This window comes from Heloderma suspectum, chromosome 2 (genome assembly GCF_057233095.1).
Source record: "Heloderma suspectum isolate Gila_16-S chromosome 2, 16-S_ref, whole genome shotgun sequence".
NCBI classification, from domain to species: domain Eukaryota; kingdom Metazoa; phylum Chordata; class Lepidosauria; order Squamata; family Helodermatidae; genus Heloderma; species Heloderma suspectum.
The window spans coordinates 372,056,445-372,081,578 of NC_139459.1; the positions used below are offsets into that span (position 1 = coordinate 372,056,445).

General features: G+C 49.4%; 1 protein-coding gene across 1 annotated transcript; it reads left to right on the forward strand.

The window, feature by feature from the left end:
- The first annotated feature begins 230 nt into the window (after positions 1–230).
- On the forward strand, positions 231–24,472 carry LOC146356104 (uncharacterized). The gene is given in 17 exon segments (XM_084830014.1): positions 231–1,091; positions 1,288–1,399; positions 2,787–2,872; positions 3,075–3,195; positions 4,953–7,064; positions 8,327–8,382; positions 8,876–8,968; positions 9,634–9,704; positions 9,872–10,031; positions 13,326–13,471; positions 13,920–14,451; positions 14,918–15,523; positions 15,718–15,829; positions 16,573–16,658; positions 16,861–16,981; positions 22,486–24,046; positions 24,048–24,472. Coding segments are annotated over 17 exon segments (6,672 nt in total). The 5' UTR covers positions 231–569; the 3' UTR covers positions 24,223–24,472.
- Positions 24,473–25,134: the final 662 nt, after the last annotated feature.

The following is a 25,134-nucleotide window of genomic DNA, read 5'->3' on the forward strand; positions in this document are numbered from 1 at the left end:
CCAGGAAGATGCGGATGTGAGGCTGGGGGCTGAGAACACTCCCCCTCCTGCCCCCCCCGCATTGTAGGCAGCCCCTTGATGGAGCGTCTGTCCTGCTCTAGGATAAACTGGAGGGTCCTGACAGCATCGCCCTCAACAGAAGATGCTATCTGGGGATGGATTGAGACCAGTTTCAAGATACTATACATATGCACATTAGATTAAAAGAAAAGGGGTTGAGCTGGGGAGGGGGGATGTGGAGGAAAGGAGAGGCAGCGGAAGCAGCTATGGTGCGAAGGGGGGATGAAGGGATGGCAGGAAAAAAAGTGCAGGCAGAGGTGGGAAATGTTAGAGAGAAGCCAGGGGGCAGGGATGTTGTGCTTGCACTGTGGTTCTCAGCAGATGAAGCCTTTGGACTGCAAGGCTCAGGTGAAGGTACCTTACTTCTATCTCGCCCCAGTCTCTAGTTTCCGCTGGAGTCTTGGCAATCACCTGCCTTTCCTGTAGGGAGAAGAGCTGGTCACTCTCAGACTCCTATCTGCTTTCCTTTGTGAAATCTTCCTTCCTGCTTCGTTCACCCAGAGAACGACATGTTTGTGTTGTGGAAGTCAGCAGCGCAGCCAATTCAGGCAGCCCCGGAACTTGGCCAAAGGTCCAGAAGACAGGAACTGTTGCTTGTCCCGGAGCCCAGATCAGAGATGGAAGAGCAGGACTCAGCTGGCCCAGGAGCAGGAGAAGGCCCTTATGCCATCAAGGCTGAGACCAGCGGGGACTTCTGGAAAAGCGCCGTGCAGAGCATGCTGGGGGAAGACACCCTCAGCTCAGACGTGCAGTGCCAGCGCTTCAGGCAGTTCCACTACCGGGAGGCCGAGGGGCCCCGAGAGGTTTGCAGCCAACTCTACCATCTCTGCCGTCAATGGCTGAGGCCAGAGCGACACACCAAGGCTCAGATCCTGGACCTGGTGATCCTGGAGAAATTCCTGGCTGTCCTTCCCCCGGAGATGGAGAGCTGGGTCCGGGAATGTGGGGCGGAGACCAGTTCCCAGGCAGTGGCCCTGGCAGAAGGGTTCCTCCTAAGTTGGGAGCAGGACAAAAAGCAGGCAGAGCAGCAGGTGAGACTGTTTCATCCTGGGAGGTTCAAAGGGCTGGGAAACGTGGCAAGGATGTCATGAGCATCCCCATCGCTTGCTGACAATTTTTGGAAATCACCCAGGGTGGTCCTCCTCTGATCAAAGACTTGTCCGGCATGTTCCTCTTCTAATCCCTCCCTCCCTCTCTTTCCAAACCTCTCTGTTCTCACTGGCTCAGGATTCCCTTGCAGAGGAGGCCACGGACTTCCCTGAGACAGATACTGCTCCAGCTGACACCAGCCAGGAGCAGCTGACCATGCTGGGGGGCGACGGAAGTGCCACCTTGCTGGGTGAGGATTTGGGGGGCATTTTTCACCATGGGATCCAATCTGGGTTACATGTGGGGTATCTGGATAACAAAGAAGTAGACCAGTGCAACAAAACAGTGCAGTGTGGAGTGTTTCCATTTGGGGTCCCATTCCCCACACCCCAGTTTTCTTAATTTCTTATATTTCCCAGTTCCTCAGGGCTGCTTTGGGATATTTTCCCCACGTTCCATTTGGTTTTCTTTTTTCCCATCAACTCAGACTTTCCTCAGATGGGGAGCTGGACACAGGCCTGTCCAGATCTCAGCTTTGTTAATATCTGGGATGTCACCACTGATATATAGAGGCAGCTCTCACTTCCATCCTTGCGAGCAGTTTGAAGTAACCCCTCAATGTGAACCAGGAATAGACCTAGCCATACAGTGCGGGGGTTGTCTCTGCCCCTTTGTATATCTATGTCACCCTTCCATTGTCCTCCTCCTATTCTCCTCCACATCCTCCACCCAGTTCCCCCTCCCACCTGGTTATCGTCCCCCCCCCCCCCCCGTAAGATCACATTCCAAGGCCACTGAGTCCTGCTTCAGCCGTTTTGATGGGTCTTGGCCCCCTTAGAGCCTTTTCCTTCAGGTTTTTGTACAGCTGCAAATGTCAGGGGTACCCCAAATCGGTTGACCCTCCCTGTTGTGTGGGGACGGTGCAGTTCAGGCTACGTAAACTACAACTGGACTTGACTGGGAAATGAAGTTGATAGCAAATCAGTTGATAGCAAACCTTTATCTTTTGTGTCTCTTACAGGAGATGGACTGAGGATGGAGACAAAATATCACCCATTCCCCACACTCCAGCTTTCTCATGTTTCCCCCTCCAAGAGTCAGTCAAAGAGTGTCCCATTTCCATAGGGGCTGCTTTGTGATATTTTCCCCGCTCCATTTGGTTTTCTTTTTCTCATCAACTTGAATTTTCCTTGGAGGGGGAGCTGGACACACACCTGTCCAAACCTCAGCTTCGTTAATATTTGGGATGTCACCACTGATATATAAAGGCAGCTCTCTCTTCCGTCCTTGTGAGCAATTGGAAGTAACCTCTCAGTGTGAGCCAGGAACTGACCTAGCCAGACAGTGAGAGGGTTGCCTCTACCCCTTTGTATATCTGTGTCTCTCTTCCTCTGTCCTCCTCCACATCCTCCACCCCGTTCCCCCTCCCACCTGGTTATCTCCCCCCACCTGCCCTCCAGTCAGTGAGATCACATTCCAAGGCCACTTAGTCCTGGTTCAGCCATTTTGATGGGACTGGGCCCCCTTAGGGAGTGTGGAGATGGTGCGGTTGAGGCTACATGATTCCAGGCAGACTTGAATGGGAAGTAGAGTTGATAGTAAATCAATCCTCCCTTTATCTTCTGTGTCCCTCACAGGAGACGGATTGAGGATGGAGGCAAAATATAGTAGCTCTTCTCTTCGTCATGTTGGGCCGGAAACAGCTCCTGTGCGACTGGATCAGGTAAGGGGAATGTCCACAGGGGAGGGGGCAGCCTGGGTGCCTCTTTTTCTTGCACATCTCCTGGCCCGAAAGGATCTGTCCCTTTTCCTCTCCCATCAAAGTTGCCCACAAAGGAGGCTGCAAATGGCACACGTGAAGGTTTAGCTCTGGCTACACAATTTTTGTTCCTGCTTGTGCTCACAGATGACGTTTCTTCCTCCAGGTGAGCTTCGAGGAGGTGGTGGTCCATTTCACCGAGGAGGAGTGGGCCCTGCTGGATCAGGACCAAAGAGCCCTGCACAGGGAAATCATGGAGGAGAATTTGGGGATCACGGCCTCTTTGGGTAAGGCTCCCCCATTCTCTGGGTTGATACAATCAAATTATAAGGGATAAAGAATAACTGCAGCCTCTTTCTGCACTCTTGCTCCATTTTAGTAGCCAGTGTCCTCTTCCTGCTCAGGTGGTTTCTGGGGTCTCTTCTGAGGTCTCTGCTGAAGCCACCCTTGTTTAGTGGACCTTTGTCAAAGCCACAGTAGGTGATGTCAGGCCTGGATGTCAGTGGCTGGAAACGCTTCCAAGGAGCCCAGAAAGAAGGTGTGCCTCCATCAGCCCCATCCGGTTGTTGCTTCCGAGCGGCTGGTATTCACAGACCCAGTGGCTGGGTTCAGACAGCACGAGAAGCCACACTCAAAGGTTCACTATGGGTTGAGTAGGCATTGTTGTTGAACTGTGGGTTGTTGTTGAAACCTGGGCTAACAACTTGTAGTTGTGCTAAGAAAATAAGATTTCTTAACCACGAACAACCCATGAAGAGAACTCATGGTTTGTTGTTGGGTCGTGAACTGTGGGTTGTTCATGATTAACAAACCGTGGTTTGTTAGCATGGCTGGGTTCAGACAACACAATGCCCCACGGTTCAACAACAACCTCCACTCAACTCATCCTGAACCACTGATTGTGGATAATTATGGTGCCTGGCCCCAATCACTGCCTCTGAAGATGGAGGATTGTGATTTGGGAACAAACCCTGTTTAATTTATTGGAACATGATTCTGAGTAAACGCAAACAGAATTGTGTCCAGTCCCACTTCCACAAAGTTCATAGCGGCGTGGCTGGGGCTATTCCGATTAGATGTAACAAGAGGCTGCCTTGAGCATTTTACGTGGAAAAGCCATGTATAGTTTTAACAAATAAATAATCTCAGCCCTCTAAGATAGCCTTGGCTTAGAGATATTGGGGATATTCATAGGACACGCTAACCCACAGTCATAGTTGTTGCTGAACCATGGGTTGGTTTTGGAACCCATGGTTCTACAACAACCCACAGTTCACCATCAGCTCTCACTCAACCACTCAGTGTGGGTGAGCATGTTGCGTGGACCCAGGCGCTGACTGGTCGAGGCTCTCTGGTCAACTACATAGGTGGCAGTTGGGCCTCAGTCTCTATGGACCCAGTCCAGCATTATGCACAATACTGGTTGTCAATCACTGCCACCCAGTATAATTAGTTTAATGCCTTTTGTTTCCGTTCAGTCACTCACAACTGCCGTTATGTATTTTTATTTTATTTCTTTATTATTTAAGCATTTTTGCCCTGCTCTTGAGTCAAATAGGCTCCCAGGTGGTTTGCATACAATTAAGAACAAACTGTACAGTCCCATCTCTCCCTCTGCTGTAACCTAGGGCATTTCCACATGAGGCTTTTATCCCACACCTTTACCAGGGCTTCTGGTTCCAGACTAATATTGGCTCCTTTACACGTGCTTTTTTCTAGGATCTTTCTTTTTCTTCCTTACGTCATGTTTCATTATACAACCACTGGATAGCAGGACTCAGAAAATATACCAGACTTCCCTCATTAGGAAAAACACACACGTGATAATGGTTGCAAAGAGAGGAACAGGCCGTTGAGGATGATGACGCCATGTAAAGGCCCTGCAAACTACTGTGACTGAGCAATCAGCAGTGCACAATAACAGCCTCATGTAGAAATGCCCCTAATGGAATAGCTGCTGCTACAGGACAGTTCACTGCTAGTTCTTGGATTTCAGGCTCTGTTTTTCACTTCTGCTGCTACCAATTGTCTCTCTTCCTTCCAGAATGTGATGGGCAGGAGAGTGAGAATGAAAGAAAGCCATGCAAGGTGTTGTCAGAAGGAGCCAGAAATAAACCATCTCCGTGCTTGGAGTGGGGAAAGAGCTTCACTCAGAAGAGACACCTCACTTCTCATCACGCAAGTCACCCAGAGGAGAAACCATGTGGAAAGAGCTTCACTGAAAACACAGCCCTCACGCCCCATCAAAATATCCACACAGGGAGAAAACCATTTCAGTGCTTGGAGTGTGGAAAGAGCTTCAGGTGGAACTCAGGCCTTGTATTACACCGAAGAAGTCACACAGGGGAGAAACCATTTCAGTGTTTTGAATGTGGAAAAAACTTCACTCGGAAGATGTGCCTCACTCGTCATCAAGTAACTCATACAGGGGTGAAACCGTTCCAGTGCTTTGAGTGTGGAAAGAGCTTTAATGAAAAAAAAAGCCTGTTGTATCATCACAGAACCCACACGGGGGAGAAGCCATTTCAATGCTTGGCTTGTGGAAAGAGCTTCAGTGGAAAAAAAAGCCTCGTGTATCACCAGAGAACCCACACAGGGGAAAAGCCATTTAAATGTTTGGAGTGTGGGAAAAAATTCACTCAGAGATCAAACCTTTTGTCACATGAAAGAATCCACACAGGAGAGAAACCATTTCAATGCTTGGAATGTGGAAAGACCTTCACATGGAACTCGTGCCTTACATTACACCAAAGAGGTCATACAGGGGAGAAACCATTTCAGTGCTCTGAGTGTGGAAAATCTTTCAGTCAGAGCTCACACCTTGTGGAACATCAAAGAATTCACACAGGGGAGAAACCATTTCATTGTTTGGAGTGTGGAAAGAGATTCAGTAAAAACTGTAGCCTTGTGTATCATCAAAGAATCCACACAGAGGACAAACCATTTCAATGCCTGGAGTGTGGAAAGAGCTTCACTCAGAAGATACAACTCATTTCTCATCAAGCAACTCACACAGAGGAGAAATCATTTCAAGGCTTAGAGTATGGAAAGAGCATCAGTTTAAAGAGACACCTCATGTCCCATCAAAAAATTCACACAAGGGAGAAACCATTTCGGTGTTTAGAGTGTGGAAAGAGCTTCACTCAGAAGACACACCTCACTCGTCATCAAGTAACGCACACAGGGGAGAAACCATTTCAGTGCTTGGAGTGTGGAAAGAGCTTCACTCGGAAGATGTGCCTCACTCGTCATCAAATAACTCACACAGGGGAGAAGCCATTTCCATGCTTGGAGTGTGGAAAGAGCTTCAGTAAAAACTCCATCCTCGTATGCCATCAAAGAATTCACACAGGGGAGAAACCATTTACATGCTTAGAGTGTGGAAAGAGCTTTACTCAGAAGACACACCTCATTCGTCATCAAGTAATTCATACAGGGGAGAAGCCATTTCAATGCTTGGAGTGTGGAAAGAGCTTCAGTAAAAACTCTATCCTTATATGCCATCAACGAATTCACACAGGGGAGAAACCATTTACATGCTTAGAGTGTGGAAAGAGCTTTACTCAGAAGACACATCTCATTCGTCATCAAGTAATTCATACAGGGGAGAAGCCATTTCAATGCTTGGAGTGTGGAAAGAGCTTCAGTAAAAACTCTGTCCTCGTGTGCCATCAAAGAATTCACACAGGGGAGAAACCATTTTCATGCTTAGAGTGTGGAAAGAGCTTCAGGAGTAACTCAAGCCTCATATTACACCGAAGAACTCACACAGGGGAGAAACCATTTCATTGCGTTGAGTGTGGAAAAAGCTTTACTCGGAAGATACACCTCACTCGTCATCAAGTAACTCACACAGGGGTGAAACCCTTTCAGTGCTTGGAGTGTGGAAAGAGCTTCAGTGAAAAAAGAAGCCTCTTGCATCATCAAAGAACCCACACAGGGGAAAAGCCATTCCAGTGTTTGGAGTGTGGAAAAAAATTTGCTCAGAGGTCAAACCTGACATCACACAAAAAAATGCACACAGGAGAGAAACGATTTACATGCTTAGAATGTGGAAGGAGTTTCAGTTTAAAGAGAGACTTCAAATTCCATCAAATAATGCATGCAGAGGAGAAGGAATTTGAGAGCTTGGGTGTGGAAAGAGTTACAGTAGGAGGTAAACCTTAGTCCACATCAAAGAAGAGGGGGAATAATTTTAACATTTGGAATTTGTAAAGAGTCCCCATTTGGTCATCTCCTTTACTGGATATCAAAGAATTCAAACTAGCAAGAAACCATATCAGTGGAAAGAAGTTCAAGAAGAATGGGGACCTCCGCAGATATCAGACAATTCATTTATTCATCCATTTCTTAGCTGCCTTAAACATCTCCTTGTTTGATCGGCAGTATTCAGTTTGCATTACACTGTAGGGCTGCTATAAGCCACACCCTCCTAGCTACAGCCCCTTCCATCCCATAATATAGAAAATGCCCTGCATTTGCTTTGGAATTTGTTTTAGAAGAGTCGTTTTAAAAATGTTTCACTTTGAATAAGAACTGATTGAGAGCGAGCAGGAATCCTTCTCTGTGCTGTTATCTATCAGGTTTTTTCTTGGGGGGGGGGAGGGGAGGTGTGGACACACAGTTGTCCAATCTCAGCTACATTAAAATCTTGGATTTCTCCCTTTCTTTCTGTGGGTGGCTCTCATTTCCATCCCTGGGGACTTCTGAAAATAGCTTATTTTGAAAATAGCTTCTCACCTCCAAACAATGGTTGGAGGTGATCTTTATGTGTCTCTATGTGTCTGTTTCCCCCTCCTGGTCATTTTTCAGATTTTTTTCAAATATGCCCACCAGCCAAAAAAGGTTGGGGATCCCTGTTGTAACCTATAAAGGAAAACGTACACCATTACATAATCGGTCCCCAAACACTCTTCCTCAAGTACGGCTCCATGCCCCTAAGAAGGTCTCCAGCGGTTGGCGAGTTCTGTCTGGTGAAGGCATAGGTTTACTGTCTGCCCAGCTCAGTTTGAAGCAGCAGTAGGAAAGCAGTCCAAGTGAAGAAGCCCACAGAAGCCTCCCGCATGTCCCAGCATGGGGAAGGGAAGCCCCAGCTGGAAAGGAAGTGCTCCCACAGAGCACAGTTCCACATCCGTTGACTCAGAATTATGTCCCAATGAATTAAACGGGGGCTTGTTCCCAAGTCACAATCCTCCACTTTCAGAGGCAGTGATTGGGTTGAGACAATATGATAACCCATGTTCAGTGGTTGAGTATGGGTTGAATGTGGGTTGCTGTTGAACTGAGTTATTGTGAACCCAGCCATGCAAACAAACCATGGTTTGTTAAACCATGAACAACCCGAGCACACATGATGAGTTCTCTTCATAGGTTGTTCATGGTTAACGAACTTTGTTTTGTTAGCATGCTTGTTTGCAGACAAGACGATAACTCACAGCACTCGCTCGCGCTGTCTGAACCCAGCTGCAGTGTCTGTGAATACCAGCCACTCGGAAGCAACAATCTGAGCTAATGGCGGCAGACCTTGCTTCTGAGCTTCTACAGAGCCTTTGGCTGGCCCCTATGGGAAGCAACATGTTGGACCTTTGGCCTTGTCCAACAGGGCACTTATGTTGATAAGCCTGCAAGTGTGAGTGGAGCCTTGGGGCATCCAATTCACTTCCATCAGATGCAGCCACTGACTGCCAAGCCTGACATCTACTGTGGCTTTGACAAAGGTCTACCATGCAAGGGTGACTTCAACAGAGACCTCGGGAGAGCCCCCGGAAAGCACCGAAACAGGAAGAGAAGGACACTGGCTGCTAAAATGGAGCAAGAGTGCAGAAAGAGGCTACAGCTATTTTTTATCCCTTATAGTTTCATCGTATCAACCCAGGGAATGGGGGAGCCTTACCCAAAGAGTCTGTAATCCCCAATTTGTCCTCCATCTGTGATCCCCAAATTGTCCTCCATGATTTCCCTGTGCAGGGCTCTTTGGTCCTGATCCAGGAGGGCCCAGTCCTCCTCAGTGAAATGGGCAACCACCTCCTCGAAGGTCACCTAGAGGAAGAAACGTCATCTGTGAGCACAATCAGGAATGAAAATGATGTAGCCAGGAATAAACCTTAACGTGTGGCATTCACAGCCTCCTTTGTGGGCTGAACCCAGGGTGGCTTGTTAACCATGCCATGTGGCTTGTTAATCACCCTGAACAACCTAACAATAAACTGCTTTTTCAAGGTGGCTTGTTTGAGTAAATAAGCCACCCTGCAGGCGATGTGATGGTTTCAGGTTTCACCTGGAGTTGAATATATCACTTTCAGTGCATGGATATGACATGTATATTGATATATTTAAATCGATGTAGCTACCTTTTGTCTTTTCCTCTTTTGTTTTATTTTGTTGACATTTTACAATAAAACATTATGTATAAAAAAGGGTTTCACCTGGAGTTGCTGGAGCTCCTAGGACTACTGGGAGAAAGAAAGGCAGATAAGTTTTTGAAGACAGTTCATTTGTTACATTTATAACCCACCTTTTCCTTCATGGAGCCCAAGGCAGCATACCTGCTCCTCTTCCTCTCTCTCCTCACAACAAATTTGTGAGGTAGGCTAGGCTGAGAGGCAGTGACTGACTCAAGATCACCCAGTGAGTTTTATGGACAAGTGGGGACTAGAACCCAGATCTCCCAATCCAGCACTCTAACCACTATATCACACTGATATAAAATCCTGCTCTTACTCCAGCGAAGGACATGGGCTCCTTTAGCAGTGAAAACAGAGAAACTAGGAAGTCTTTACATTAACAAAGCTGTGAGGTGAATGTAGAGGCTGATGGATTAAGAAAAATATATATTCCACAGACGCCAAATTGAGTAGCTTTACCTGGCAGTTGGAGGGGAGAATAAGTTACAGCTTCAGGCATATATAAAAGCATCTTCCCCCAGTTTTGGGTCCCATAACTTTAAGGCTTTTACCCTTAAAGGTGGCCTAAAAGATCGCCGTCCCCAGTACGGACCTTCTCAGGCACTGAGATCATGGGAGGAGGTCTTGGTGGTGGTACCGCGACCTGCAGACTGCCATCTTGCAGTAACCGGGAAGCGGGCCTTCTCCGTGGTGGCTGCGAAACGGCAGCCAACATGGGTGTGAGGGTGTTGTTGCACTCATGTCCTGCTTGTGGGTTTCCTGTGGGAAGCTGGTCAGCCCCTGTATGAACAGAATGCTGGGCTAGATGGACCCTGGCTTGGATCCTGCACAGCTCTTACGTTGTCAGGATCAGCAAGAAATGTGCGTGTGTGAGGCGTGTGTGTGTGTGTGAATCATCTGACTGCCAGGCCAGAATAAATTGCTATTATACAGCTCAGAAATTCCCTGGTTGCACAGCCTTGTTTGTTCTTTCATGTTTTCTGCCAGGTTACAGGTGAGATTTAAAGGGAGGCCACACCGTCGGCGCTCACACACACTCTAAATCCAGTCAAGACTGGTGGCTCTGATTTTGGTGGTGCTGTGCATCTGTTCTGGGTTTCAGTCAGAACCATCCAGAACTCTAAAGCAGCTATCTGAGGTGCTGAACCCTATCCCCGCTGCACGACTGGCTCCCTGGCCAAGGGGTTGAGGTGGTCTCTGATGTGCGTGTGCAGTCCCCTAACTTATTGGTGTTGGGGGACTTCAACATACATTCAGAGGCTGTCCTCACAGGAGCACCTTGGGACTTCATGGAGACCATGGCCTCCTGGGAGCTGCACCATATTCCAACTGGGCCCATCCATGTAGCCGGTCATGCGCTAGACTTGTGTTTGTTTCTGGAGAAGCGGGGAGTGATCTGGAAGTCGGGGGTATATCCACCACCACCTTGTCATGGTCAGATCACTATCTGGTGACGTTGGACTTCTTGGCTCCACAACCCCTCTACAGGGGTGGAGGACCCATTAAAATGATCCACCCCAGGCATTTTATGGATCCGAATGGATTCCTGAACGCACTTGGGGATTCTCTGGAGCATGCCAACAGCCACTCAGTTGAGACCCTGGTGGGTGGCTGGAATGCTGCAATCACTGGGACATTAGATCGGGTGGCTCCAAACGCCCTCTCCCCCTGAACAGGGCTCGGACTGCACCATGGTTCAATCCGCAGTTACAAGCTCTGAAACAGGATGTGAGATGGCTAGAGTGCCGGTGGCAGAAGTCTCTGAAGAAGCTAGAGCTGTATCTTCAGCCTATCACGTGTCGGTGAAGGCAGCAAAAAAGGAACATTATGCTGCCTCTATCGCATCCGCAGAGTGCTGTCCCAGGAGGCTCTTCCAAGTGGTCCGGAGTCTGGTCGGTCCAGTGGCTCCGGAACTGCTGGAGCATTCTAAGGCCTCCTGTGAGGCCTTGGCAAGCCACTTTGCAGATAAAATTTATCGGATTAGGAGGGTTATTCCATGCACTGTGGATACAGTCCGTGAGCAAAAGGTGGTCTGTGGCAAACCGGTTTTGTGGAATCAGTTTCAGCTTCTTCCTTCTGATGAAGTGGACAAGGTGCTGTCATCTGTAAGGCTGACCACCTGCTTACTTGATCCTTGCCTATCTTGGCTCATTATGGGCTGCAGAGAGAGATTGGGCGAGGGGATCAGGGCAGTGGTGAATGCCTCCCTTGAGGAGGGAGTGATGCCATCAGCCCTCAAGGAGGCAGTGATAATACCGCTCTTAAAGAAGCCCTCCTTGGATCCCCAAGTCTTGAACAACTTTCGCCCAGTCTCGAATCTGCCATTTTGGGGCAAGGTGATTGAGTGGGTGGTGGCGATGCAGTTGAAGGCATACTTGGAAGAAGCCGATTATCTAGATCCATTTCAGTCGGGCTTCAGGCCTGGGCATGGGACAGAAACGGCCTTAGTCGCCTTGGTGGATGATATGAGGAGGGCTCTGGATAGGGGTGAATGCTCCTTTCTTGTTCTCCTCGACCTAAGCTGAAGCTGAACCCTGACAAGACCAAGGTACTTTTGGCGGGAGACAAGAGGAGGTTGGAGGATGTTGACCTGGTGTTGAATGGGGTACAGCTATCCTTGAAAGACCAGGTCCACAGCCTGGGGGTCATTTTGGACTCCCAGCTGTCCATGGAGGCTCAGGTGTCAGCTGTGAGCCAGACAGCACTGTACCAACTCCATCTGATATGGCAACTGCGCCCCTACCTTCCCAACCATCTGCTCCCATCGGTAGTACATGCCCTGGTCTCCTCTCGTTTAGACTACTGTAATGCGCTCTACATGGGGTTACCCTTGAAGATGGTTCAGAAGCTGCAGCTGGTACAGAATGCAGCGGCTCGCCTGATTAAAGGCAGCCGCCGGCGAGATCACATCACTCCAGTGCTGAAGGAGTTGCAAATAAAAATATCCCCCAGCAGGTTCAGCACATTGGATAGCTATGGAAGATATAGGGCTCCTTCACACAGAGCTTTTATCCTGCGATTGAGAATGCTCCCTCATGGAAGTTTGCTGGCACTTTTCATGACATCGTTAACCTCCAGGGCGCATCCAGAGGTATTTCCTGGTTATTTCGCTCCAAAAAGATCCGGAATTAATTAACCAGTTCTAAAAATCGGATGGTTACGCTATTAAAACAGCCACTGGATGGTGCTGTTTCATTGCGTTCTATGGAGCCTTGAAAATGAAAAGCTTCCCCTGGCCGCACTTAGGTGGTCGCTGTCTGGGAGCCCACGATAAATGCAGAAAGCCTCTGGAACGGGAGGACCGCAAGGGTTTTCATTAGTGTAAAGCCAGCCATAGGCACATTGCAAGGAACCTACAGTTCTGGATCCGTGGTCTGGGAGCAGTAGAGGATATCTTTTTTGTACTGTACTGCCATGTATATCAAATCCCCAGGAAGTAGGGATGGGCAGATCACTTACCCCATTCCGGGCAAGGGGGTCCACAGGAGTGGGGGAGGTGATCTGTCCCTCCCCCCCGGAATCCGTCCAGGCCGGCTCTGCTCCGTGGTGATGCTGTGGAGCTGGCCGCCACCTCTGCAGCGCTGGCGATACGGCCGGCCGCCATTGCTGTGCCGTATCGCTGTTCTAAGTCTGGACACAAATGACGTCCACTGCGCCATTTGCGTCCCTGTTTTTTCACGTGATAGGCTACGCAAATATCTACATAAATATAATTTGCATAGCCTATCGCGTGAAAACAGGGACGCAAATGGCGTAGGGGATGCCATTTGCGTCCGGACTTAGCACAGCGATATGGGACGGCAATGGCGGCTGGCGGCGGGCTCTGCAGTATCACCACGTGGAGGAGCCGGCCTGGACGGATCCCAGAGGGGCACGGAGGTGAGTGCTCCGTTCCGCCATGAACCCCAATGGGGCCAGATTCTTGGAATCCGGCCTCATTGGGGTCTGTGGTGGAATTCTCTGACATCCCTACCAGGAAGTGACTCCTGGGCCAGATCTTGGCATCTCTGCAGGGTAAAAGGAAGGATGTGAAGATGTGCTGGTTACTCTTCGGTTGCGACCCTGATGTCACACGCAACACAGCCCCGTTTGCTCAGGCCATAACACGCATTCATGCCCTCACCCTGGAAGCTCTTGCAGGCGACTGTGCGGACGATTCGTTACCTTGATTTCAGGCTAAGTTCTGCTCTTCCACGAGGTATTCAGTTACGTTGTTTGTAATGGCCACTGGTCAAATACAACAGCGCCTTCTGAACTCTGCTTCGGAGTTCTGGCCGGTTCCGACCGCAACCCAGAACGCATTCACAGCCGCACCGAAGTCAGAGCCGCCATTCCCAGCTCGCGTAAATTGAACTGTTCTGGGTCTGCCCGGCTGCAAAGTGTCGGCTCGCCAGAGCTAATCCGGAGTGAGACTCTGCGTGTAAACGCTCGGGCGCTTCTGCCGCGCGCTCTCCGGAGGACTCGGTCTAAGGAGTTAAGTGAGCAAGCCCGGATTCCTAGAGAAGCACCTTCCTGCCCTGCCCCCTTTCCGGCCGATGTGGGGTGGGGTGGGGTGAGGCTTCCTCCGTGCAGCGGGACCTGGTGAGCTGGCTTTGCATCGGGACCAGAGGGATCCCCGGGGCTGCAGTGCGGGGAATGCCGGCTGGGCAGGCGGCGAGGGGCGATGGAGACCCCCCGATGGGGAGAGAGGCCTCCGCAGCCCCCCAGGCAGCTGCCGACCGGGCTGCGGGGGACGACGCAAAGCCCGCCCCGTCTCCCCCCGAGGGGCCCGGCCGCGCAGCCGACCCGCTCCGGAGGGCCTCTCCTCCCTGCGGTGAACGGAGGGTCCCCGCAGCATCTCCCTGGGGATTCATGCAAGATCCCTCCCCTTTGCACGGGCTGCAGCCGGGTTCGAGCTGGCTCACGTCTTCATGGCGGGCTGCAGGAAGGGGGCTGGCGGTGTGTGGGGGGTGCTGTGGGGGAAGGAAGGCGAAGCGGGGAGAGGCCCCGAGACGGAGGGAGAGGCCTCCAGGCCCCGGGCCCTTTGTGCTGTATTTCAACCTCCACGGCTGCATGGAAAGATTTATAGGGTCAACAGAGTATAAAGTGATAAACATCAGAGATCAGACAACTGTATGCAACAAGGATCAAGATAACGATGTAGGGAAGTTCTTACTGATATCTCACGTTTTTAAACCTGTCAGTGTAGTGGAGCATCTGCCCTGCTCTGAGATAAACTAGAGGGTCCTGGCAGCATCTCCCTCAACAGAAGATGCTACCTGGGGATGGATTGAGACCGGTTTCAAGGTAGTTTACATTTGCATGGTGGGTTATAAGAAAAGGGGTTGAGCTGGGGAGAGGGGATGTGGAGGAAAGGAGAGGCAGCGGAAGCAGCTATGGTGCGAAGGGGGGATGAAGGGATGGCAGGAAAAAAGTGCAGGCGGAGGTGCGAAATGTTAGAGAGAAGCTGGTGGGCAGGGATGCTGTGCCTGCACTGTGGTTCTCACCAGATGAAGGCTTTGGACTGTGAGCCTTGGGTGAAGGAACCTTTCTTTTGTCTTGCCCCAGTCTGTAGTTTCCGCTGGAGTCTTGGCAATCACCTGCCTTTCCTATAGGGAGATGACCTGGTCCCCCTCAGACTCCTGGCTGCTTTTTCTTGGTCAAATATCTTCCTTCCTGCTTCAGGCATATAATCCTTCACTCACAGAACATGTTTGCGTTGCAGGAGTCAGCCGCACAGCCAATTCAGGCAGCCCCAGAACTTGGTAGAAGGGCCGGAAGACAGGAACTGTTGCTTGTCCTGGAGCCCAGATCAGAGATGGAAGAGCAGGACTCAGCTGGCCCAGGAGCAGGAGAAGGCTCTGATGCCATCAAGGTTGAGAGCAGTGGGGAGTTCTGGGAAGGCGCTGTGCAGAGCATGCTGGGGGAAGACACCCTCAGCTCACATGTGCAGCACCAGTGCTTCAGGCAGTTCCACTACCGGGAGGCTGAGGTGCCCCGAGAGGTTTGCAGCCGACTCCACCATCTCTGCTGTCAGTGGCTGAGGCCAGAGCGACACACCAAGGCTCAGATCCTGGACCTGGTGATCCTGGAGAAATTCCTGGCTGTCCTACCCTTGGAGATGGAGAGCTGGGTCAGGGAATGTGGGGCGGAGACCACTTCCCAGGCGGTGGCCCTGGCAGAAGGGTTCCTCCTGAGCCAGGCAGAGGACAAGAAGCAGGCAGAGCAGCAGGTGAGACCGTTTCATCCTGGGAGCTTCAAAGGGCTGGGAAACGTGGCAATGATGTCATGAGCATCCCCATCGCTTGCTGACACTTTCTGGAAATCACCCAGGGTGGTCCTCCTCTGACCGAAGACTTGTCCGGCATGTTCCTCTTCTAATCCCCCCCCCTTTCTTTCCAAACCTCTCTGTTCTCTCTGGCTCAGGATTCCCTTGCAGAAGAGGCCACGGACTTCCCTGAGACAGATACGGCTCCAGCAGACACCAGCCAGGAGCCACTGACCATGCTGGGTGGCGATGGAAGTGCCACCTTGCTGGGTGAGGATTCAGGGGGCATTTTTCACTGTGGGATCCAATCTGGGTTAAATATATGTTATATGGATAATAAAGAAGTAGACCAGTGCAACAAAATAGTGTGCAGTGTAGTCCATTCGAGGTCCCATTCCCCACACCCCAGCTTTCTCAGGTTTCCCCCTCCAAGAGTCAGTCAAAGAGTGTCCCAGTTCCTCAGAGGCTCCATTTGGTTTTCTATTTTTTCATCAACTCTGAGGTTCCTTGGAGGGGGAGGGGGAGACATGCCTGTTCAAATGTCAGCTTTGTTAATCTCTGGTATGTCACCACTGTTATATAGAGGTAGCTCTCACTTCCATCTTTGCAAGCAATTTGAAGTAACCTCTCAAGTTGAAGCAGGAACTGACCTAACCAAACAGTGAGAGGGTTGTCTCTACCCCTTTGTATGTCTGTGTCTCTCTTCCTCTGTCCTCCTCCACATCCTCCACCCCGTTCCCCCTCCCACCTGGTTATCTCCCCCCACCTGCCCCAGTTGGTGAGATCACATTCCAAGGCCATTGGGTCCTGGTTCAACCATTTTGATGGGTCTGGGCCCCCTTAGGGCCTTTTCATTCAGGTCTTTTGTACACTGGGGGTTACCCCAAAACTGTTGGCCCTCCCTGTTGTGTGGAGATGGCGCGGCTGAGGCTACATGAATTACAGGCAGACTTGAAAGGGAAATAGAGTTGATAGTAAATCAATCCTCCCTTTATCTTCTGTGTCCCTCACAGGAGATGGATTGAGGATGGAGGCAAAATATAGTAGCTCGTCTCTTCGTCATGGTGGGCCGGAAACAGCTTCAGTGCGACTGGATCAGGTAAGGGGAACGTTCACAGGGGAGGGGGCAGCCTGGGTGCCTCTTTTTCTTGCACATCTCCTGGCCCAAAAGGATCTCTCCCTTTTCTTCTCCCATCAAAGTTGTCCATAAAGGGGGCTGCGAATGGCACACATGAAGGTTTAGCCCTGGCAAGATCATTTTTGTTCCTGATTGTGCTCACAGATGACGTTTCCTCTTCCAGGTGACCTTCGAGGAGGTGGCTGTCCATTTCACTGAGGAGGAGTGGGCCCTGCTGGATCAAGACCAAAGAGCCCTGCACAGGGAAATCATGGAGGAGAATTTGGGGATTGTGGACTCTGTGGGTAAGGCCTCCCCATTCTCTGGGTTCAGACAATCAAGTTAAAAAGGATAAAAAACATTGTAGCCTCTTTCTGCACTCTTGCTCCATTTTAATAGCCAGTATCCTCTTCCTGCTCAGGTCATTTCTGGGGCGTCTTCTGAGGTCTCTACTGAAGTTATTCTTGCTTGGTGGACCTTTTCCAAAGCCACAGTAGATGATGTCAGGGCTGGATGTCAGCAGCTGCATCTGGTGGAAGTGGATTGGATGCCTGAAGGCCCACCTTGGAAAAGGCCAAAGGCCTGCCATGTTGCTTTGCCCAAAGGCCATCCAAAGGCTTCCAAGAAGGCCAGCAACAAGGTGTGCCTCCATTAGCCCCATCCAGTTGTTGCTTCTGAGCGGCTGTTATTCACAGACCGAGTGGTTGGGTTCAGACAGTACGAGAAGCCACACTCAAAGGTTCAGTATTGGTTGAGTATGCGTTGTTGTTGAACTGTGGATTGTTGTTGAAACCTGGGCTAACAACTTGTCTGAACCCAGTTGTGCTAACAAAATAAGGTTTCTTAACCATGAACAACCCATGAAGAGAACTCATGGTTTGTTGTTGGGTTGTGAACTGTGGGTTGTCCATGATTAACAAACCATGGTTTGTTAGCATGGCTGGGTTCAGAAAACACAATAACCCACAGTTCAACAACAACCTACACTCAACCCATACTCAGCCACTGAATGTGGGTTATCATCTTGCCTGACCCCAATCACTGCCTTTAGGATTGTGACTTGGGAATGAGCCCCACTGAATTTACTGGGACGTCATTCTGAGTAAATGCAAGCGGAATTGTGTCCAGTCCCACTTCCAAGAAGTTCATAGCGGCGTGGCTGGGGCTATTCTGATTAGATGTAACAAGAAGCTGCCTTGAGCATGTTACGTGGAAAAGCCATGTATAGTTTTAACAAATAAATAATCTCAGCCCTAGAAGGTAGTCTTGTCTTAGAGATATTGGGGATATTCATAGGACACGCTAATCCACAGTCATAGTTGTTGTTGAACCATGGGTTGGTTTTGGAACCTATGGTTCTACAAACAACCCACAGTTCACTATCAGCCCTCACTCAACCACTCAGTGTGGGTTAGCAGGTTGTGTGGACCCAGTCGCTGACTGGTCAAAGGCTTCCTGAAAAACTACATTGGTGGCAGCTGGGCCTCAGTCTCTGTGGACTCAGTCCAGCACTCTGCACAATACTGATTCTCATTCACTGCCACCCAGTATAATTCGTTTAATCCTTTTCTTTCCGTTCAGTCACTCACAACTGCCGTTATGTATTTTTATTTCATTTCATTTATTATTTATACATTTTTGCCCTGCTCTTCAGCCAGAAAGGTTCCCAGGTGGTTTGCGCACCATTAAGAACAAACAATACAGTCCCATCTCTTCCTAGGGCATTTCTACATGAGGCTTTTATCCCACACCTTTACCAGGGTTTCTGCTTCCGGACTAAGATTGGCTCCTTTACATATGCCTTTTTCCAGGATTCTTCTTTCTTTCTTTCTTTCTTTCTTTCTTTCTTTCTTTCTCTCTCTCTCTCTCTCTCTCTCTCTCTCTCTCTCTCTCTCTCCTTCTCTCTCTCTCTCTCTCTCTTTCTCTTTCATTTCTATACCACCTAATAGCCAAAGCTCTCTGGGTGGTTCACAAAAATGAAAAACAAAAAGCACACCATAAAACAATATAAAATATAAAAACATTAAAACTACAATATAACAATACAACCAGAATAAAACCAGAAAAAAACCTAGCAGCGATGCAGAGATTTAAAATACAGATTTAAAACAGCAAAGCTAAAAGTCTAGAAAGCTGAAATGCTTGGGAAAATAAAAAGGTCTTCACCTGGCACCGGAAGGAATACAAAGTAGGTGCCAGGTTAACTTCACTAGGGAGCTCATTCCACAGCCAGGGTGCCACAGCAGAAAAGGTCCTCCTCCTAGTAGCCACCCAGCTCACTTCCTTTGGCAGGGGCTCATGGAGAAGGGCTGCTGAGGATGATCTTAAGGTCCAGGCAGGCACATATAGGATGAGGTGATCCTTCAGATAACCTGGCCCCAAGCTGTTAAGAGCTTTGAATGTTAATACCAGCACTTTGAATCAGGCCTGGAAATGGACTGGCAGCCAGTTCAGCTGGAAAAGTATGGGCGTAATGTGATCTCGTTCGCCAGTCCCTGTTAACAATCTTGCTGCCCTATTTTGGACTAGCTGAAGTTTCCCGACCGTTTTCAAAGGCAGCCCCACGTATAACGCATTGCAGTAATCCAGACAAGAAGTTATCAGAGCCTGGATAACTGTAGCCAGGCTATCTCTGTCCAGATAAGGGCGTAGTTGGTATACCAACCTAAGCTGATAAAAAGTGCTCCATGCCGCTGAGTTCACCTGTGCCTCAAGTGACATTTCTGGGTCCAAGAGCACCCCCAAACTACAAATGTGATCCTTTAGGGGGAGTGCAACCCCCTCCAGAACAGGTTGAATATCACCTAGCCGGGCAGACAAACCACCCACTAGCAGTACCTCCATCTTGTCTGGATTGAGTTTCAGTTTATTGGCCCTCATCCAGTCCATTACCGTGCCCAGGCCCTGATTCAGAACAGCCACTGCCTCACTGGGTTTGATGAGAAAGAGAGGTAGAGCTGGATGTCATCCGCATATTGATGGCACCTCAGCCCACACCTCTGGATAACCTCCCCCAGCGGTTTCATGTAGTTGTTGGACAGCATGGGGGATAAAATAGAGCCCTGTGGGACCCCATGGCACAATTGCCATGGCACACAGCAATAATCCCCCAGCATCACCTTCTGGAGTCGGCCATCCAAGTAGGAGTGGAACCACTGCAACGCAGTGCCTCCAACTCCCAACCCAGACAACCTGTCCAGAAGGATACCACGACTGATGGTATCGAAAGCCGCTGAGAGGTCCAGGAGAATCAACAGCGTTGCACTCCCTGTCCCTCTCCCGGCAGAGGTCATCCCACAGGGCGATCAAGGCAGTTTCTGTTCCAAAACCAGGCCTGAAGCCCAATTGAAATGGATCTAGATAATCCGTTTCATTGAAGAGTGGAAGTTGGCCACCAGCCTATCACTGTTAACATCCTCCAGGTCCAGGCTAGGCTTTTTCAGGAGCGGCCTGATTACCGCTTCTTTTAAAGAGGCTGGCATCATTCCCTCTCAAGGAGGAATTTACAACTCCTGGACCCAGCCAGACATCCCCTCCTTGTTTGATGTGATAAGCCATGAAGGGCAAGGGTCAAGCACACAGGTGGTCGACCAGACTTGGCCAAGCAGCTTGTCCGCCTCCTCAGGCCTCAATAACTGAAACTCATCCAATAAATCTGGACCAGACAGTGCTCTGAATGCCTCTACCAATGGAACTGCATTAATCATGGTGTCCAATTCATGACGAATCTGAACAACTTTATCTTCAAAGTGCTGTGCAAACTTGTCCCAGCGTGCTACCGAGGGTTGCACAGTCTCTCTCCCTGGCCCAGAATGTAGCAGGCCGCGAACCGCTCGGAAGAGCTCTGCTGGACGACGCTGAGAAGATGCAATGCTGGTGGAAAAGAACTGTCTCTTTGCCACCCTCACCACCACAGAGTAGGCTCGATAATGAGCTCTAACCTGTGTTCGGTCAGACTCAGCACGCGTTTTCCTCCACCTGCATTCTAGCCGTCTCCCCTCTTGCTTCATTGCCCTCAGCTCGGGTGTATACCAAGGAGTTGGCCGGGCTCTGCTCAGAGGGAGAGGGCGCTTGGGCGCAATCATGTCAACCACCAAGTCATCTCTGCATTCCACAGAGTGACCTGGGCTTCGACAGGAGCACCAGCCATGTTAGCAGGAAAATCCCCCAGAGCCCTCTGGAATCCATTGGAATCCATTAGCCTCCGGGGGTGGACCATTTTAATAGGTCCCCCACCCTGGCAGAGGGGAAAGGCTGCCAAGAGTCTAAACCTCAGCAGGAAGTGATCCTACCATGACAAAGGGACAGATGTTAATTCCCCCCCTTTCAGATCACCATCATCCTGCCTAGTTGAGAAAATCAGGTCAAGCATGTGTCCTTTTACATGTGTTGGGCAGATGACATGTTGGGGCAGCCCCATGGTTATCATGGGAGCCATGAAGTCCTGAGCTGCCCTGGATACAGTGGCCTCAGCGTGGAAGTTGAGATCCCCAGGACCACCATCCTAGTGGTCCTCAACACCAAGCCCGAGACCACCTCCGTCAGCTCAGGCCAGAGCCTGATGGGCAGCGGGTGGGTGGTACACCAGTAGAATCCCTAATCTCTCCTGGGTACCCAAGACAAGGTACAGACACTCAAGATCTGCACTCGAATAAGCAGGAAGCCTAGAGAGGGAGATCAAATTCCTATAGACCACGGCAACCCCCCTCCCTGACCCTCGAGTCGGTGTTCGTGCTGCACTGAATACCCAGGAGGGCACAGCTGGGAGAGAGTAACCCCTCCCCGTTCCCCCACCCAAGTCTCAGTAATACATACCAGGTCAGCCCCTCATCTACAATCAAATCATGGATGAGAGAGATTTTATTTTGGACCGACCTGGCATTCAGCAGCACCACCAGACCCAAGGGCAAGCTGGTAAGGCTGCTAGGAACCACCAGGTTGGGGGAAGAACCAGAACAGGGGATAGCCATAAGGCAGCGGTCCCCAACCTTTTTGGCACCAGGGACCGGTTTCCTAGAAGACCATTTTTCCACGGACCAGGGGGGATGGTTTCGGGATGATTCAAGCGCATTACATTTATTACTTTGCAGTAATAGGCTATGTAAATATTTATGTAGCCTATTACTTGAAGAACAGGGACGCAAATGGCGTCTGCTGTGCGGACGCCATTTGCGTCCCAGCAGCCAGAAGTCTACCAGCGGCCGGAAGTCTGCCAGCGGCCGGAGCTGGCCGGGAGCTCCGCGGACTCGCGCCAAGCGGAGCCGGCCGGGGCCGGCGAGCATTCCGGGGGGGAGGGACGGATTGCCTCCCCCCCACCCCCCGCGGACCCAAGATAAGGGGGTTTCGCACACCCCTATGCTCACCTCCTGCTGTACGGCCTGGTTCCTAACAGGCCATGGACCAGTACCGGTCTGTGGCCTGGGGGTTGGGGACCCCTGCCATAAGGTGTCTAGCCTCTCTTCTTTCTCTGCCTTTCTATATGTTTCATTATACAACCACTAGATGGTGATGTGATATAGCAGAATTGCACATTTACGTAAGGCTTCTATGGCAGGACTTGGAAAAAATACCAGATTTTCCTCATTAGGGCGGGGGGAAATGATATTGGTTGCAAAGAGAGGAACAGGCCTTTGAGGACGATGACGTAAAGCACTTGCAAACTACTGCAATCACCAGCGCACAATAAAAGCCTCATTTAAAAATGCCCCTAATGGAATAGCTGCTGCTACAGGACTGTTCACTGCTAGTTCTTGGATTTCAGGCTCTGTTTTTCACTTCTGCTGCTACCAATTGTCTCTCTTCCTTCCAGAATGTGACGGGCAGGAGAGTGAGAATAAAGGAAAACCATGCAAGGTGTTGTCAGAAGGAGCCAGATGTCAACCATCTCCATGCTTGGAGGGTGGAGAGTGCTTCACTCAGAAGAGACACCTCACTTCTCATCAAGCAACTCACACAGAGGAGAAACCATGTGGAAAGAGATTCGCTGAAAACACAGCCCTCATGCACCATCAAAATATCCACATAGGGAAGAAACCATTTCAGTGCTTGGAGTGTGGAAAGACTTTCAGGTGGAACTCATACCTTATATTACACCTAAGAAGTCACACAGGGGAGAAAACATTTCCCTGCTTTGAATGTGGAAAATCTTTTGGTGATGGCTCACAACTTATAGAACATCAAAGAATCCACACAAGAGAGAAACCATTTCAATGCTTGGCGTGTGGAAAGAGCTTCAGTGTAAATAAAAGCCTCTTGTATCATCTGAGAACCCACACGGGGGAGAAGCCATTTCAATGCTTAGAATGTGGAAAAAAGTTCACTCAGAGATCAAACCTTTTGTCACATGAAAGAATCCATACAGGAGAGAAACCATTTCAATGCTTGGAGTGTGGAAAAAAATTCACTCATAGATCAAACCTTTTTTCACATGAAAGAATCCACACAGCAGAGAAACCATTTCAATGCTTGGAGTGTGGAAAGACCTTCCGGTGGAACTCATGCTTTTTATTACACCAAAGGACTCACACAGGAGAGAAACCATTTCAGTGCTCTGAGTGTGGAAAATATTTCGGTCAGAGCTCACACCTTGTGGAACATCAAAGAATTCACACAGGGGAGAAACCATTTCAATGCTTGAAGTGTGGAAAGAACTTCAGAAACAAAAGAGGCCTTTTGTATCATGAAAGAACCCACACAGAGAAGAAACCATTTCATTGTTTGGAGTGTGGAAAGAGCTTCAGTAGGAACTCTAACCTTGTATATCATCAAAGAACCCACACACAGGAGAAACCATTTCATTGTTTGGAGTGTGGAAAGAGCTTCAGTAGGAACTCTAACCTTGTGTATCATCAAAGAACCCACACAGAGGCCAAACCATTTAAATGCTTAGAGTGTGAGAAGAGCTTCACAAGTAACTCAACCCTTATATTACACCAAAGAACTCACACAGGGGAGAAACCATTTTCATGCTTAGAGTGTGGAAAGAGCTTCAGTTTAAAGAGACGCCTCATGTCCCATCAAAGAATTCATACAGGGGAGAAACCATTTTCATGCTTAGAGTGTGGAAAGAGCTTCCGTTTAAAGAGACGCCTCATATCCCATCAAAGAATTCACACAGGGGAGAAACCATTTTCATGCTTAGAGTGTGGAAAGAGCTTCAGTCAGAAACCACACCTCACTCGTCATCACGTAACGCACACAGGGGAGAAACCATTTTCATGCTTGGAGTGTGGAAAGAGCTTCACTCAGAAGACACATCTCAGTCGTCATCAAGTAACTCACACAGGGGAGATACCATTTAAATGCCTGGAGTGTGGAAAGAGCTTCAGTGTAAACAAAGGTCTTGTATACCATCAAAAAGTCCACATGAATGAAACCGTTTAAATGCTTGGAGTGTGGAAAGAGTTTCAGTGAAAACAGAAGCCTCTTGTATCATCAAAGAATGCATACAGGGGAGAAACCATTTCAGTGCTTGGACAGAGGAAAAAAATATGCTCAGATTTCAAGCCTTATACAAAAACCCCACACAGGAAAAAAAACCTTTTAAATGCCTGGAGTGTTGAAAGAGCTTCACTGCGAAGATACAACTCACTTTTCATCAAGCGACTTGCTCAGACGAGGAACCACTTACATGCTTAGAGCGTGGAGAGAACTTCAGTAGAAACAGTCATCTCATTTACGATTAAACAGTTTACACAGGGGAAAAGCCGTTTAAATGTCTGCAGTGTGGAAAGAGCTTCACTGAAAACACAGCCCTCATGCAGCATTGAAATATTCAAAATATAGTTCTGGATCAGGTGGGGCAGCGACACCTGCTCAGTGACAACATGGTTCTGGATCATGTGTGTGGAGCCACTTTGGGGGGGACACAAGGGCCAGGCCATGCCCTAATGCCTTGCCCATTTTGGCTGTTTAGCATCTTTGGTGGGGGATTGGTTGCCTCTTAGGTCCTGATGGTGTACCTGAGATAGAGGAAATGGGGTCAAGTGGGGGGATATGGAGGAGGGGTGGAATCAGTGCAATGATGGGTAGGGGGAGATCTAGTGTTGGAAAGTGGGCTAGCCAGGTAAGGGGATCACTTATATCACACCAAGAAACTCATGCAGGGGAGAAACCATTTAAATTTGGAGTGTGGAAAGAGCTTCAGTAGAAACACGAGCCTCGTGAATCATCAGAGAATCCACATGGGGGAGAAACCATTGAAATGCCCGGAGTGTGGAATGAGCTTTAGTTGGAGCTCACATCTTATGTCGCGCCAAAGAATTCACACGGGAGAAACCATTCAAATGCTTGCGTTGTGGAAAGAGCTATAGTTGGAGATGCTCCCTTAATTCACATTTTAAAAAATCACACGAGAAAAACAATTTGAATGTTTGGAGTTTGTAAGGAGCTTCCATTTGGCTTACTCCTTTACTTTCCCTCAAAGAATGTACATGGGAGAAACCATGTACATATTTGG